Source organism: Aythya ferina, assembly GCF_964211825.1.
Source record: "Aythya ferina genome assembly, chromosome: 20".
Lineage (NCBI taxonomy): Eukaryota > Metazoa > Chordata > Aves > Anseriformes > Anatidae > Aythya > Aythya ferina.
The window spans coordinates 2,913,885-2,931,484 of record NC_140318.1 but is presented as its reverse complement, the minus strand read 5'-3'; the positions used below and the strand labels follow the sequence as shown (position 1 = coordinate 2,931,484).

The 17,600-nt window shown below is 43.7% G+C and overlaps 1 protein-coding gene across 7 annotated transcripts in view; it reads left to right on the top strand.

Moving 5' to 3' along the window:
* Positions 1-17,600, top strand: part of CCDC187 (coiled-coil domain containing 187) — a 40,731-nt gene that overhangs the window by 12,592 nt on the left and 10,539 nt on the right. For all 7 annotated transcript variants that reach the window (XM_084494627.1, XM_084494625.1, XM_084494629.1 and 4 more), the window contains 10 exons: positions 4,240-4,430; positions 10,447-10,553; positions 11,001-11,111; positions 12,005-12,108; positions 12,284-12,417; positions 12,801-12,946; positions 13,061-13,248; positions 13,773-13,860; positions 14,579-14,725; positions 15,112-15,284. In XM_084494627.1, the coding sequence (XP_084350753.1) occupies positions 4,240-4,430; positions 10,447-10,553; positions 11,001-11,111; positions 12,005-12,108; positions 12,284-12,417; positions 12,801-12,946; positions 13,061-13,248; positions 13,773-13,860; positions 14,579-14,725; positions 15,112-15,284 (1,389 nt within the window). The remainder of the gene's footprint in view (positions 1-4,239; positions 4,431-10,446; positions 10,554-11,000; positions 11,112-12,004; positions 12,109-12,283; positions 12,418-12,800; positions 12,947-13,060; positions 13,249-13,772; positions 13,861-14,578; positions 14,726-15,111; positions 15,285-17,600) is intronic.

The following is a 17,600-nucleotide window of genomic DNA, read 5'->3' as shown; positions in this document are numbered from 1 at the left end:
AGAGAGATGGATCTCCCCTACAGAGGTTTTGCCCTAGATGCAACCACCCAGCTGTGTAAGGAGGCTGGGGGCTGAGGGAGAGATTCCCCTCCTGTAGCCAGGCTCTGTTCATCTGCACAGGGCAGCTCGGCCTTTGTATACCCCATCTTGAGCAGGGGGAGCTGCAAGGAGGTGGTGAAAACCAGGGGGCATGCTGCAGGCACTGTCAGGGCTGCTGGGGCTGCCTGCCAGGTGAAAACCCAATGCCAACCCTATACCAACCTGCACCAACCCCATGCCAATGATCTGGGCGTAGTAGAGCTCCTACCTGACCAAATCAGTACTGACTAGTGCGTCAGGTGTTGGGAAGCACCTCCTCAAAAACCTTCCTGTTAAACTATAAAATACCTCTGGAGAGGTGGTACAGAAGATGGCTCTTGGAATATATCGAATGCAGTTCTGTCAGCATTATACTTGCTGTGTTGAGAAACACCAGAGCCATAAAGGGGGCTCAAAGTACACTGCTCTGCTCTATGACTCCATTCACGAGTAACAATAAAGCACTTGTCGTGTAAAGGTGTTTGAAAAGCCACGTGTAGATCTAGCCTCCCTCCCCTCCCCAGTAAAATAAAAACCTCACTATCTCAACATATGGCACCGGCAGAAGAATAAATTGATTATCTTTATGAGTACCTAGTTAAATCTCCACTGATCTCCTTTTTGCAGGGGATTAAAGAGTGATTTAATCAACTGAATACTATAAATTCATTTATAGTGATTGTTTTCACTCACTTTGCTCAAAAAGTGGGTAAAAAAAATCTGGTTGCTGCAGCTGCACAGATTGTGTGTATGTGCAGCAACACCTACCCGCAGACTCTGAGCTGCCTCGAACAGGATGATAGAGCATGATAATTATGGAAAATCTGTTTCAGAACAGGAAGTTTGGAGAAAAGAACTACATTAATGGAGGTTATTTTCAGTCAACCAACATTAATTAAATGTTTAATGTAGATGGCTATTGATAGAAAACCCTTCCCATTAACCTGTATCTTAGAGAGCAAAGCAATATCTGTGTAGCTGCCCCGGGTGGCTTGTCTCTGGTTACAGGGGAGCTGGTAGCTCAGAAGCAAGGCACAGGCTGCAAACCAGACCGTGTCCCTGTCCAGCCCCTGGAGAATGACAGAGTCCCACCAGGAGCCACACATCTCCCTGCAGAGAGGTCTCCCTCAAAGAATAAAGCCCTGAACTTTAGCAGATTAAATATGGCCTGGGCAGGCAGTGCCAAAAAGGACATACGTGCAGCAAACTGCCCCCCATGTCCCCAGCTTCCCGTTCGAAGAGCAGGACGAGGTGCTGGTGCTGTGGGACCCCAGCACAGGTGGGGACAACGTGGCTCTGCCTCACCAGGCTGCTCCATGGTGTGTGCATGGTTATATGCAGCTCTAATTTACAGTAATCGAAGGTAGGTGCAGACCCTCCATGGGCCCCCACGGGAGCAGTTGTAATGGACAAGCATCAGGCAAAGCAGAAGTAAGACAGATTGCACTGATCTCCTGAGCAGTGCAATTACCGAGAGAGCAGAGCTCCCGCGTGTCTGAGCAGTGGAGTCAAACAAAGTCCTTAGAGCACCGCAGGAAAATATCAGCAATAAAAACCTACCAAAAAATAAATCACAACCCTGCTGCGAGTGCTGCTTCAAAAGATGAGGAGAGCTACTTGCAGATAAAATATCACTGTTTTTAGAGTTTAGAAGTGGGAAGTGCAGCTATACTGCAAACAGCTCCAGACTCATCTCCTTGTGAGTTGAGGACTCCCTCTGATGCAGTAGTGACAGCAGGGAGATGATATAAAGGAAGGATCACCTCGTGTCTAACACTTCCTTAGGTACTGTTAAAGTAGGTAGTACAAATGTTTGGAGCAAAAGCCAATCTCTGAATGGCCCTGAGCTTTTATATGCATGGGATCTAGATCCTAACTTGATACCTAATCCTGGAACCTGCACAACCACTCATGGGATGAGAGTCCTGCACACACCAGCAGGAAGCACACACAGTAAGGACGATGTGAAGGTCCCATAACCAAGTGATTCCCAAGGTTCCTCCAATACAAACCAGTTCACGTGCCTGCTGAAGGCATATATCTACAAGCTGCTCAGAAAGCCACACGCTAAAGGAGCACCAGCATGCTAAAGAGTGAAAGAAGCCAGTTTCTTGACTAACACACCAAACTTCATAGGATTGTGCTGCTGAACAGGGAGAGTGCCTTGTTCTTAGCCACTGATAAACCCATTCCTGTAACTCACATCACCAACGGAGCTAGGAGCTAGGTTAGAAAACGTGACAGTAACAGCAGCTGAGTCGGGTCTCTGCTCTGACTTCCCCTGTTGCTACCAGTGATAATGAGTTACGTGTCTGCAGCTGGCTGCATGCATATTCCCTTCAACACTTCATTTAAACAAAGCCACCTGTTAAAAACTGTTTGCCAGCCTCATTCACAAATACAAAACATCCTGCATTACAAAATCAGGGCTCTTGAACATGATCCTAGCAGAGCCAGTTGCGACAGCACAGTTTTGTGTTTACATGTTTAATTAGATCTGTGAAAACAGTGATTCATGTTCATGCAAGAAATCCCGCAGGTGCATCTTTCCATAAGAAATGTTCCCATTTCACGCACGGCTGCTCGGCCGTCCGCAGGGGCGGCTGACGGAGATCTGTTGTTAATGCAAATCACTCACTGATGGGAATTCTCCAAACTGCCAGAAAATGTTTATGCAATTTCATCCTTATTTTGATTCAATTACCTATAGAAGTGGCTTTCTGCGTCCCTAGAGAGTCAAAGAGATCGCAGCACTTTTGCCATAAGTTCATTTTTAAACTTGCAGTGGGTGGCCTCACAGCCCAAGGCAGAGCAAGCAGCAGTCAGGCAGAGGCCTGATGTCCTGAGACTGTTAGATGAGGGACCTCAGCTCTGCCTCCTGCTGCCTCCTACTCCAGTAATGCTTTCTCTTTGGTTGGTGCAAATCCAAAGAGCCTCATCTGGCAGTTGCAAAGGTTTTTGCCGGCTGCAGAGCTGGTTGTGTTCAGAGGAGAGAGGTTGCTGGCTACTCTTGTATCATCACGGTGTATTCTGTAGAAACTGGATTGACTTCCATTGATGTTAGCAGGAGTCTCCCCAGGACCTAGGCAGGGCTGGATTCAGAGCTTGACATCAGGCTTTCCAACCAGAAGAAGGCATTTCTTGAAAGCCAAAAGAAATAGTGGCATTGTCTGAAAAACTAACACAACACAAATGCAGAAACTATGCTCAGCATATTTGCCTGACAAATATTAGAATTGCTTTGTAAGAAATCCCTTTTATCTCTTCTCTTTCATCCCCCTTTGCTTCCACTTTCTGAAGACTACATCCAAGATGTGCTAGTGGAGACTGCTCTAATCGTTTTAGCAGTTTCTGGGTCACGAAAAACAAAGAAAAGCTTATTAACAAGAAAAATGAAATGAGATTTCCCTAAGCTGATTGCTGATTAAAAAAATTTCCACATTCATTTTTCTGTATAAAAAGAAGACATCTGTCACCAGCTCAGCGTGTCCCAGGGTCCTTGCCTGTGTTTCAGCTGAGGCTTGATCAACAAATGCCCGTTTTCACACCTTCCTTCCTCCTCTTTTTAGTTAAGCTCAGATAGTTACAGATCAAAACAAAGTAAACCTGGTTAGCTGCGATATTTGTCGGGACTGTGGGGTTTGGTGCTGACGTTGTTTTGGAATATTGAAGTGTGTGTATCCATAACTAACCTCAGCTGGGCCACAACCATGCTCAGCACAAGTCCCAGAAGCAGTGGACCAGCGAGCGTTACTCTGGGGAGTTTCTAAAAAGATTTCAGAAAACTTTGCCGAGGTTCAGAGCTAGATTGTGCAACCAAGTACTAGCAACAGCCCAGATTATACAATGCAGCCTCAATAAATTAAGCTAGGTTGTTTCTGCTCTCCACCAGGCTGAAAAATAATTCCATCTCTTTCAGAGCAGTAATTAGAGTAGGTAATGAAGAGAGTTTTTAGCTTTCCTGACAATATCAAAGCACAAGAAAGGGGATTTTGTACTTGGGCAGGTGTGACTTTTCAGTGAATCTTCCGTTTCCATTTAACAAAATTTAATAAATGATAGATCTGATAAAACGAAATAGCCATCCTTTAGTTCAACAGTTGCTTATGGTCGTGCATCACCTCAAAAAATCTCTGAGTAATTGTTGCTGCCTTGACACAGCCTGCAGAGAGAACCCACAGCTCAGAGGAACCACCGCTGGCCTGAGACGATCCTGGAAGTTCAGCATCAGGAGGGAATTACCTGCTGGTCTCCTCCAGAGAGCCTGAGGACACCGGATGGCCTCAGAACCCAGCTCTCTGCCGCTCCAACCAGTGGATCAAAGACTCGAGACGGCTTCAAGCAGGACTTTGGTAAGGTGGCGTTCCCCACGGTGTCAGTGTGGTGGCTGCTCCGTGCCCTCCCCAGGTGCTTCTTGTGCTATTGCAGGAGAATGAGTAGCCTTTGGTTACAAGAGAGCTCTTGCTAAAAGTTCAGACCACGACTGAAAAACTTGGGGGGTGGAGGGAAATGTCAAGGAGCCGGTGAGCATTCCAGATTTTGAAGGAGATGAACGAATAAAGACAAAAATGTGGAATTGACCAGAATGTCACCACACAGTGGCTGCTGTGCCGTGACACAGGGACAGCCCCAGAGAGCCCCTAATGGAACAAACCCCATCCAGATCAGAGCCCCTTGCAGCTTCCTCTGAAGGTCTCAAGGAACTTTGCAATGAACTCCTCGTAATTAACACATCAGATAAGTGTGGGACGTGATCCTCCTTGTACAGCAAGGGGCAGCTCAGAACATTCACAGGGTTAACAAAGGCTGCGGGGCGAATGGAGACACATGCTCGAGAATCCCACATGGCTGGCAAAGCATCGCTACTGCTGCTGACAACAAGTATTTGCATAGAAACAAGGGGATTTTGTTGTCCAAAGGGTTAAGCAGCAAACGGCAGCGTGCAGGCCTGCTCTGGCTGGAGAGCCCTGCTCGCTTCCACCAAATGGCAGCAGATGGTGCATTGTTTTAAGGGCTTTTCCAGACAAAAGAACAAGCTCAGATATCCTTTCCTCAAAGAGGGTACTTACAAAAAGCCTTTGCTCTTATTAAGGATTCTTCATTGTTTTCCCCACAACATTTTATAAGTCATATTGGATTTTGAGGTGGTGGAGAAGCCAGCGTTGTTTACGCTGCTTCTCCCCAGCCCCCGGGGACTGCGAGGGTACCTTACACAATCGGACACAAGTCCATTGTCTGAAGTGTTCACCGTGAGTGAAAGACACTGCATTTATTGAATATTAATAATTAAAGCCCCCAATTCTGGCAGCTATCTGACAAAAATACCCTACTCAGCACTTGAACAATAGGAGCTGCTGCCTGGTGTCTGTGCCAGGAGAGCCCTGTCCCTTCCCTCAGCAGTTGTAGGAGCTGCTGAGTCCAAACCCAGGTTTGACTGCAAGCCAGCAGTTCCACTTCGGGCCATGTTGCTGCAGATGAGGCACAGAACTGTCAGCCTGAAGACAATGTTGCTCTGAAATATGGGTCACAAGTGGATCTGTTCTCCTCTCTTATCAGGGAACGGCTGTTCAGCTGCGGGGCTGCATTGTCTGCCCGATGCATCACGCCAGCAGCTGATCCCGTTCTCTTTCACGGAGCCCAGAAGTTACCGTGCACACGCAGCATAATGATGTGTAATTATACATCTGACGCAAAATATAAATATTTACATTTAAAAGATACATGCAGCACCTAACCACTAATTGCTGTGCCAAAGACGTTAGATGTTCCTGCAGTAAACACACTTGGCAGAATAACAAATTGCAATTTCAAACGTAACAAAATGGTACAAGAAGTGGATATTCACAAAATACTTGTAACTATTTATATTTATATATATATATTTATATATATTTATAACTATATAACTGCAGCACACCCCCTGAATACAGTCCCAGCACCCAGGTTTCTGTGTCACTCTTAAATAAGGGAATGAGGTGGTTTTAAAACCATTTGGCCTATGCCCTTCCTACAGCCTTATGTTTGGAGTATGAACCAGAAGGTTCATTTCAGCAAGCCAGACCCCCCACACACTTTTTTTTTTTTTTAGTACCTGAGAGACAACCAAGTATAAGCTGAAATTCCTTATTAAACAGGTATTTTCTAAGTGTTTAATCTTCAGCATAGCTACAGGTTTAAAGTAATTGGCATTAGGAAACCAAATGAAATGCTATCCATTATAATAAAACGCAATTTTATCCTGGATTTAAAAATAAAAATAAAAAAATGCTATGTAACATCTTTCCCCTTAGCTGCTGACTGGCTTACCTTCTCGTATCACTAGAGGGAGCTGCCTTCTTGCTTGTAGGAGAGGGAGAAATGATTAAACTAATGGCATCAGCATGGCTAACAGCATGGTTTCAGCTAATTGTCCTCTGATTGATAGTTTAGAGACGAGAGAGCTCTTCGTGTTTTGCTTCTATTTACTAAATACTGCGTTATTTTTCCTGGTTTACAAAGCTTCTGTCTGGCGGAGCTTCGGTGAGCAACTCCAAAGCAGCCTGCAATGAGGGCAGCGCTGGAGCACAGGATGCTTCGTGACTGTGACAGGCAGCACCAGAACTGCTCTTGAGAATCGCTCTCACTTCCTCTGACACCATTTTTTTCTATGAACTTGTTTCTTTCCACACCCTCACAAACTGCATTTGCACTGCTCTAGCTTGGCTGAACAACATCCTGCCTCCCGTGTGTGCACAGAAGTCAGGAGTTGGTCCTTCTCTGTGCCACTACCCCGTAACGTGCTGCTACCTGTAAAATACCACTGCAAAGCATGTGGAGAAGGGAGTGTTTCTTGCTCTGTTGTGTCCTGTGTTGCTTTGCCATACAGGCTGGGGCTTTGTTATAGATACTAGAAGTGCAGTGGACTGAGGGAATTTTATAATTGGTGAGAAATAGAAGAAACATTTCATGGACATTCAGGGTCCCGGTTAGGTCCAGATTCAGGCCCATCTCTCCCCCATCAGCCTGTGGCAAGAGCTGCTTGGCTGCTCCGTATGTGATGCCCCGCGGGGAAGGGTCAGTAGCAGGGAGGCGTACTGCCATGTGCTGCAACATCTGGCTGGAAGCTGAACTCTGGCCAACCCTATGCACTGGAGGATTTAGATGTAAGCACAAAACATGCTGAGGACAAGAGCAGCACAGGCCGCATTAATCCCTAGTTTAGCAAGCAGCCACTCTTCGGTGACAAGTGGGATGCCAGCTGTATTTAGAGAGGAGAGAGGAGACTGATCCGGTGGGTACAGAAATCCAGATTCTCCAAGGTACTCGAGAATGCAGATGAGCCCATTGATTTTCCTTGGTAAACAAGTACAGCCTTCAAGTTTAGAGTCTCTTGAATAGGGCTCTTGGCTCAGCTCTTGCTAGAGAAGGGCCAAACAGCCACACTATTTGTTTGTGCTGCATATCTCAGTTGTGGTCAGGAGTTAGCAAACCTTGTTTCTGAATCTCCGTTCACTGTAATCACTGTGGCTCTGTTCCTACACACGAACAAACAATGGCTATAGCATTTCATCCCTTGCCTGAAGAGCATCACTAAATAATAAAGCGACAGAGACAGTGCAGTAATTTTGGAGATAGAAAGATTGCCTGACTTGGGTATCACAAGGGTCATGTACTCCTGGATCTGCTGCTCCATTCCACAGCAGCCTTTCAGCACCATTTTCAACCCATCTTCATATACATCCAACACAGTCAAAGTTGTGCTTCTATCCAAAGTTGCAAGTATGTAGTTTTGTAATGACTGCTTTGGACTGATTGCTGACATGGGCAGAAAGAGGAAAAGCTGTCCTTGAGTAAAGCAGCAGTAAGTGCTTCTGCCTAGCTTCGAGTGATTAGAAAAATGAGACTTTTAGCCCAGCTTTTTTAATTACATGTCACAGAGATTCTACAGGGCTTTACTGAGATTCTGCAGGTGCAGCGGAAAGTGATTTAATAAATAGCATTCTGTAAAAAAAGAAGACTGAGTGTATGAACATTGAAGCTATCTGGGTATGCAGTAAAATGCCATTCATCATAAGGTAAGAGGACATGAAGTTTAGCCAGATGGTATTTTCTTTGATGCAGGATGTCACAACACAAGAAATGCATCTGGCAATAGCCACAGTCAGGAAAACTGTGTTCAAGAGGAGGGAAAACAGATCAGAACAAACTTTTTATTCACCTTCAGATCACTACCATTGGTCAGTCCTTGAGCAGAATGGCAATAACATTGTTCAGTTTGAAGCACCAATTGAAAATACTTCCTGACAGCAACAGATTCCTGTACTTCAGAATGGCCCGAATGTTAGCAATGAAACTACTCAGACAACTAAGCATCAATAGATTTAGGTTGTAATTTTTTTTGTATAAGGTTACCTTATTTCTTTGTATTTAAGGGGACATCCTCATCTAGTTGTTGAAAATGATGAGCTATCTGTATACCTATTGAAGAGCTGTTCAGTTGCCTTTTTTTTTTTTTTTTATTACATTGCTTAAAACAAGTAATAAAACTTCCTTGTAGAAACAATGGCACTTTCACCCACAGGATTATCCTAAATATACCATTTCACAAAATTATCTCTGGTAGCTACTAAGGAGTCTGAATCAGTCCCCAGAATTGGAAAGATTGGGGTAAAAACATTTTTTTATTCATTTTTTTAATGAATAAGCTCTTTAATGGCCATGTGATTTCTAAATCAGTCTGTGTGATTTTGCCTTTTCAAACAACCACCCAGGACCAGGAGATATGTATTACTGACATAAAAGATGAGATTTTCACCCAGTCTTAGGGGGGTTAAGAAAAGCCTCCTATTGTAAAAAACTTTGATAACTGGAAACACTCTAAGATGGAAGTGAAATTCGCAACCAAGCTGTTTATAAAAATGCAGCAACATTCTAATAGAAAATCTGGATCAGGCTTGAAGCATTAACATTTTATTTCACTCACATCCTTGTAAACATAAAGAGCATTTTGGCATGCAAAGAAGTCCACATCACTGATCCTCCCCGTGTTACGAATCCTTCGGTATTTAAAACAAAACCAAGCCCTGCATGTTGTGGGCTTATCCTGGGGTACAGGGTAATTTGGATTCAGACAATCTGAATAGGGCTACAGATTTTATCTGAAGTTTCCAAGTCAAACCTATTTCTATTTATGACCCACACTTCAATTCATTTATGACTCTGGTTGCTCTGACAGTGTCACAGCTCAGAGTAAACACTCAACCTGTTTGCATAAGCTTAGCAATTCATCTGAGAAGCTCAGAGCAGCCAAGAACATATCACTGGTAAACATTACATCACCTACACTGTAAAAGACAGACAGGAGAGTCCCAATAAGGAAGCAGCAGTGCAATAGGTGCACCTGGAGCAAGAGATATTTACCCCACTTGAAAGCAAAAGCTTTTTTTCCACGGGTTTGTCTCCCCTGTGACAAAAGAGAGAAGACAAGTCTGCAGAGAAGCTGCAAGATGGAGGGGCACGCGGGATGCTGCTAGAGATCCCAGAGAGGTTGGGAAGCTTTTCTTCTTCTGTAACTGGTGGGTCTGACTCTGATGATGCAGAGGAGGAGGAGCAGGGAGAAAAAAGAGCAGCAATAGTGCACCCTCTGGACTTCAGGCCAGGGTGTGGTTTGGAAAGGGAACGGCTCCTCCATCCTTCTGCTTCCTGGGGCTGGCCCCTCCAAATCCTACCCCTTCCCCTCTCCCCAGTGCTCACAGGAGTTTATGCTAACAGATTTCTTGTCAGGCTGGAGGTAGTGACAATTCCCTCCTTCAGATATGGCAGAAGCTGTAAGTGCATGCAGAGAAGTTATTCCAGGAAAAAAGGCAGATGTCAGATTTGGGAGGCCTCCAAAAACAGGCCCAGGGAGGATTCAAAAGGAAAATGCAGGTAGGAGCCATGTACACAGATCCCTTCTGCTCTCAGCAATCTCCTCTGTAAGTCTATGTATTAAGACTCAGGCACGTTTGAAGAAGTACAGCCACGTCTGAAATGCAGCAGAGTTAAGGATCAGATGTCCTGGAACCCCACTGAAAATATCACGATGCTGTTAAATTATTTACAGGGTGTGCCAGCCTCAGTTGTGACCCAGCAAGCCATCCCTCCCAGCAAAATACTTAGCAAATCCTTAAATCTCCATGGACTTGGAGAGCACAGAAATGCAGTTTGAGGGCAACATCCCACTAGAATCTGAAAGAATCTGCTTCCACTGCCTCCCTTTAGTAACCTCTGATACTTTGTTCAGCTGGTACCTATTAAATGGAACACACGTTTTATTTTATTTTATTTTATTTTATTTTATTTTATTTTATTTTTTATGAAATAGGTGACTGTTAACATCTATTTTCTAAGCTTCTGCAGGTACAGGAAACCCTAACTGTGCAGAACTGGAGGAGAAACACTGGAGCCATCTGGACAATTTGAGACAAACCTCCCTCCTGCTGGCTCACAGACTGAAGGTACAGTAAGCAACCTATGCAAAGAGCAATGCCAGGGCTGCTATCACAGGTTAAATAAATAAATAAATAAATAAATAAATAAATAAATAAATAAGTGGTGCTAGCAACCACCAGACCCAGGTGTGATTAGGCTACAATCAGTTGGCATCAGCTGGTTCTGCAACAGGTTCATAAAACCCATGAACCTGCAGGGGGGGGGGGGGGGGTGCTGACCTTAATTCACCACTTGTAAGTCATGTGTTAGCTCTGGTGGGCAAGAATGGGTTATTTTGCTTTAGCTAAAGAAGCATTTGGACTGCCTTCTAAAGGCAGCAGGGTGCAACAGGAGTTGGTGGCATGGTACCTGTGCTGCCTTCTTCTGGAGTTTGCTGCCCTTGGGGACCCAGCTCTGAGGAATAACGTGGCTCAGTTAAAATATCATTTATAGTATGCTATTTCCTAATGCAGGCCCATCAACTCCAGCAGAAGCAGCAACTTACTGTGCTGAGTGAGAAAGCAAAGCGAGAGGTTCAAGAAAGCCAGAGGTTCTTGAGTGACCTCCTTCAAGACAATTTAAAGGTAAATTAATTCAGTTTGTGTACTATTGCTTCTGAATTCAGCAAAACATTCCCCTGATCTCTATGTTTCATTCTGTTTTTTATCTCACGTGGAGTCCCTTAACCAAATTTCCTAACTGGTAAGGAATGTAGATCAGGGTAACGTTTTTCAGAAGCACCCACATCTCTCAGGTAACAAAGTCCCTTAGGCTGTTATTTGGGTTGTGGTTCTGAAATTACTTATACTGCAGCTGTTGTTTTTTGTAAAATCAAGAGAAGGGGTTTTAAGCCCTCGGGAGATAACTACTGCGATGTTTGTTTATGCATGAGAGCATAGTGAGATGCTAATCATAACCAAAAGTTATAATTTCAGGAAAAAAACACCATGCTGTTTATTAATTGTTTACCTTTCTGCACTGGGTTCTGAAGTCCTGTAGAAACTGATGGACTTCAGCGACTATTTGTTAGAATAAAAATTTAGCTCCACATCCATAAACATAAGCTCAGGCCTCATCTGCAATTCCAAGCTCTCTTACGTAATTGTGAACACTTGCATTGGAAGATACTTCAGCTCAATGAATTCTCTCGATCTGTTTGAACAGCTCAGACAGAAGCAATCTCTGTATTTTTATTTATTTTTCAAAGCCCTTGGGATGGGCACAGTAGCCCAACTCCCATGAGCAGAGCTCTAAATAAGAAACATTTTGTGAGCTGTTACACCACCTTTCTTCCCTATGCCCACACAGTTATTTCACTGTGAGTAGTATCCATCTCATTAGTTACTCCAGTTCTTTAGGAACTATGAGCATTATTTATGAAAACATCTGTATCTAAGAGGACTGGGGGGGGGGGGGGAGGGAAGTTCTGCCTTCCAAACGCATCATTCAGGTCTATGGACAACTTCTGTTTTTGCAGCTGTGCAGTAGCTCCAAAGGCAGTTATTTTTCTGTGCCAAAACTGGACCACGCAGAGCAAACATGGACAGGATCCCAGTCTGAAGGTGACAACGCATCTGGCAGGTACAGAGTGCAGTAGGCAGCGAGGCACTCAGGTGGTTTAGTTTGTGCATAAAAATAAGCACCATGCTGGTTTATAAAATATTCAGCCTCCAGAGGACTTTTCTATGAAAGCTAAGGGTTGAAATTGAATCTCTGACTGCAATAATAAAAAATTACCTTTCTTTCCTACCTTCAGTAATGAAGAGATGCATTCACTGAAACTGTCTGAATTGAATACGGAAAGAGATCACAATCTGGTGGATCCCAAAACAGTGGAACAAAGAAAATCTCCGGGAGGAAGGGATTTGCATTGCTCAACCCTCCAAGAAGGTGAACTCTGATTTAAGGGATTTGGTGGTTCTGAGTAAACAAACGCCTTCTGGCATTGACTAAGACATAGCATAGCATCCAGGGGCTTCAGCACTTAATTACAAATTTTGTTAACTTCCAAACTGACTTTGAAATTTTTGAAGGCAGCACAAGAATAAGCCTGGCTGCTGAGTCTCTGCAGAGACTGCTTGCATTCACAAAGGGATGCTAACTCATGTACAGTGTGAACAATTTCTTGTGGAGAGTATATTAGAAGCATATAGCTCTAACCTTCACTTTTTTATGCCCAAACATTCATGTTTAGAAACAAGACACATCACTCCATTTGGTTCTTTTGTTAGAGAAATATTTTACTTAGTGATTTTAAATCTTCCTCTCCTTAGAATCCCTGCCGGCAGAGGATGGGGAGCTGCTGCACATCCACCAAGCCTCGAATCTGTCATCACCTCTGGGAAATGCTCCCCATGGAGAGCCTGGTGCAGCAGATGGCTCTGCAGAGAGCAGTGACCAGGCCAGCTTGGACAGCCAGGTAACCCCAGCTCTGCTGCTGGCCTGCAGGATGTTCCTAGTTCTTATTTTTTTGTTTTACCACTCGCACAGCGGTTCTCCAGTCACTGTGGTACTCTGCTCTGTCTGTCCCCAGTGGAGTGAGGTCGGCCGGCACTATGGAAGCTCCAGCACCTTCCGCCACTTCAGCCTGGCCATGGCAGAGCAGTGTCTGAGGGGAGAGGAGCTGCGAGCTCGACACCAGGCGGCCCTCCTCAAGCTCCGCAGAAAAGCTCTCCGGGCAAAAGCCAGTACTGAGCTGGCCTGGCTGGGCCACCAGAAGTGGTGAGGCCGGGGGCAGGTCACCACAAGCCTGCCCTGGGGTCTCTGTGAGGGGACGGGTCTGTGGGGGAGTGGCTGGGCACTGACTAGTTTTGGGGGAAAGGAACAAATATAAAATCCCTCTCTCTTAAGGAGAGGAGCTTGTGCAGTCTTCCTTTCAGACTGTGGAAGAAACAGCTGCTGCAGCCTCCCTCAGGTGTGGTGTGAGGCGTCCCTCAGACGGGTGAACCCCACTGAGGCTGAGGGCAGAGCCCACTGGGTGGGCTGAGGCCCTGCTGGGGACCCTCACCAGTTGGTACCCTGAACTGGATGTCCCGAGGAGGCCCCAAACATCTCAGGATAGTTCCAGGCTTGGTGGCCCTGGGTGTCCTCAAAGCCCAGCAGAACTGCTGCAGAGCCTTCCATGGCTACTGCTTCTTCGTGGCTGTTTAGAGAGAAGCTTTGCTCCTGTCCCTTTGTTTTTTCAAGACTTATGCTCACGGCAATAAATGATCTAACTCTGATACCTGTCTTTCTCTGGTTTTCAGCTGCCTGGAAAGCCTGCAGGATAGTAAGGGAGCCTCTGCTGTGGCTGAGAAGCAGCACAAAATTTTAACAGAGCTGGAACAGGAGCAGGTAACACTACAGCAAGAGGAGCCAGGCTTCCTCTTGTGTGTGGTGGAAGGGTGCAACGCTGGGGAGGTGGCTGGAGCTGCTGGAGCAAACTTTTTCTTTTTTTTTTTTTAAGAGAAAAGGTCACTAGTGTTATTGTTCTGTTTCCTGCATTCAGTAAGTCTCTTAGGGGAGAAAAACTTTTTTTTTTTTTTTTTTTTTGCACTACTCCAATGTTACTGTGTATATTTCTGTTTGTGCCGTAACAAACAGCATGAGATGTATTCAGGATTTCACTGATTTCTGTAGATTTATGCTTCTGCTATTGAAATGTATTAATTTAATTTGCAAGCTAATTTTATAGTCTGCTTTCCTGACCGTAAGGAATGCTGGGCTCATAATTACACTTAGTAAACAGACTTTTGTTACACTCCTTGTGTACTACAAGCCTCTCTTTTGCTTCAAGGAATTCCTTTGCAAACAGGGTACCACAAGTGACCTGAAGGTACTTCATTTCCAAAGGTCTCACCTCTCAGAGACACCCTATCTCTCAGTCAGCATTAGTGAAAAATAAAAGCACAAAAATCCTGTTATAAACAAAAAATAACCTGCATGTTGAATTCTCTGGATGCTGTAAGAGTAGTATTGCCTTATGTTAATGAATATTAGACATGTTTTTTTAAGTATATCTCTTTTCTACTATCTCTGCTCTTACACTCCTTCCTTTTTCTGTTTTGTTTAGGTAGAAATACAGCACCTGCAAAATCTCTACAGGGCAGCCCATCAAGAAAGGAAGCTTTTACTAAAGCAGCAGAGAGAAATCTTAATGATGCAGCATTCAACAGCACAGCTCCAGGAAGAGCTGCATAATTTGACTGGGAAGAAAAAGGTTAAGTCACTTTAGAAGTGATAGCTTTTAGTTGTAGGGTTAGCCCTTCCTCAGACTGTAACACACAGAATTTCTGGCCTTAGTCTCATAAGGATTACGTTTTTCATTATTTCAATGGAATCTAAGACAACGATTCTTACATAAGAGGTTCTTACCTGGATCTGCAGTGGTACTTCAACGCTTTCAAAACATTCAATTCTCACCTAAGGTTGTTACCACTAAACTCAGTCATAGCCTTTTGATTACTTTTGCTGTCTTAATGAGGCTGTTACAAGATTTTTTTTGTGTGTGTGTTTTTTTGAATGGATAATAACTGAAGTCAGAAGAACTGACACTGCAACTAAGGAACCCAAGTGAAAACTTACACACTATCCTCTTCCTTTTAGCTTACAAGGAGCCCAGCAACTGAAGAAGCAAATAAGCCAAAGACAAGACAGGTTTTGAGCTCAAAGTTCAACTCCTTGGCAGAGTCTACAGCATGCTCAGAAAGGCCTGATATGACTGGGGATAAAAAGAATTGTGCCCAGCTAAGGAACGAACAAAGCAAGAATTATGATAGGTAAGTACAACCCTTTCCACAATGATAACTGAAGACAAAAACCAATCCAGTAGAGAAGACAGAAGCAGTTATAGCCTAGATAATTGTGTGAGCTTTAAATGCTCCCAAGAGGGAGTTTTATAATGACAAGTTTTGAAAACCTCTGTGGTCAAGCAATTTATGCATCAAGATCGCTGCTTAACATTCTGACCGATACTGTCTCATTGATCGGCGTCCTCCACCTGTCCAATCCACCATCTCACGTCTAAAACAGTAAGCTCCTTGGGGCAGGTACCAGCTTATTGCAAGGTATGTGAACAGCACCAAGTAAATTTATATCTGGATCCATACCTGGAGATCCTCTACCTACCACTTGCTAAACTGTTCAGGTAGAATACATTTACCATTTCCATATTATCAGTAAGAACAAGTGTATTTTTTTCAGATTTTTCTACCCTTTAGGAAGATTGTGCTCTTCTGTGCATGGGGGGGGGAAAGTGTCTTAACTGAAATTTTGGATTTTACAGGAAAGGTATTTGAGTCATTATAAACAGGACATCTGGGCTAAATCAGTGATACCTTCTAACCTTCTAATGTTCACACGTGCCCCTCCTATACTCCTTCCTGGTGTTACAAAGGCAGCTGCATTATGATCTCAGTTCTGTTTTATATCACAAATACTAGCTCCTTCAATAGAACATGAAAAATCTGAGCCTGAATTTTGGAGAGTATATATACACATGTAATTATGTAGTACTGTGGTTTGGATTTATCATTACAAATTCAACAAGCCTGTTTCATGCACAAAAAAGCCATGTTGATCTGCCATCATAAACTGACTGCACATGAGAAGGAGTGGAAAGGGCTGTACTAGGTAATAAACTTTAATTCTGTGTGTAAAAGGTTGAGCAATATTTGTTCTCCAGGCCATTGTGCTTTCATTAGAATGTCTCCGTACTCTTGCATTCGATGTCACAATCCTCCATGCTTTGAGAAAGCTTTGCAGGCTTTACATATTCATTTTTAAGCTGCATTTTTGTGCGCATAGGTATGACATTTCACTAGGATTCTCTATAGTGTGAACTGTTAAGCAGTGTTTAAGTCTGTGGGACTGGGACCTACCACTGTAATATTAGGAACAAATGTAGCTTTGACATCAGACCTAGGCCAGTTAATTTACATAGCATTAATAACCTGGATATTTTTTAATGATGCCATACAACATTTAATGATAACTCACACTTCCATGATGGCTTTTAACTACAAACCTGAAGCACTTTGCAACTATATGTTAATTAAACTTCAAAATACCCATATGAAATGAGTAGAAATGTATTGATTTAATTGGTGAAATTCACTCCTTTGTCATCTGCTGGCTCTAAGCCTATGTATCACTTAACCCCTTACAGGCAGGTTTGTGTTCCACTTGGGATTTAATCATGGGAAGCTCTTGTACTACTTGGGGCTTAATTTTATGTTTAAATTGAAGCTTAGAGGTGTCATGTTCTGAGAAATCATTGGACTCCCCTTCCCCAGATGCTGTATCCCCAACATCCCAATTTGCTTCACCTTGAGCAGGAGGTGCTGAGCAGTGCAGATGAGGATCCAGCAGTATGCACACTGCTCAAAACAGCAGTTGTCCAAAACAAGCTCAGATGAACAAACATATTACAGAAAGAGACACAATTGAAGTCAAATATATATCTACATGAATTAAAAACTCCTTTCATTCAGTATTACCCAGACCCTTTGCAGACTGGTGAGTCAGGGCTGCGCATTTACTTAAGTTCCCCACAGGGAAAGGCTTTCAAATAAATCCCTGCATGGAACTGATCTATAATTCATGGTGTTATTGATTATAAGTCACAAGAATCTTTAAAAGGTTTCTTGGCTGTGCTTTCACTTCTTATTATTGACAAGCCTACTCATAGGAGAACAGTGAATATTAGAGGAAGTCTAGAGCAGACAGGGCCTGGCGGAGCTCAATGCACCCAAACTCTGGCTGCTGTGTTATTACATATAGATCTGTTTCCTGTGTAGAGTGATAATTATGCCATCTATCCACCAGTGCGGGTATGTTAATATTTTACACTGATCAAGAAGGCAGTTAATAAGCAGGGCTGTAAGGGAATGGAAGGGGTTGGGAGATGCTTGTAAAATAAAAGTGAACCAAAACAATAAATAAATTGCCAACATGCAGGAAAAGCTGCTGGTTTGGAGTTTCATTAATAGATATTAAATACTACAAACAAGGAATACAGAGCTTGCAATTATTATTATAAATAGACAAGCTAGCATCGTTCAGGTTCAGAGTATGACTATTTTTGCTTTTTCAGT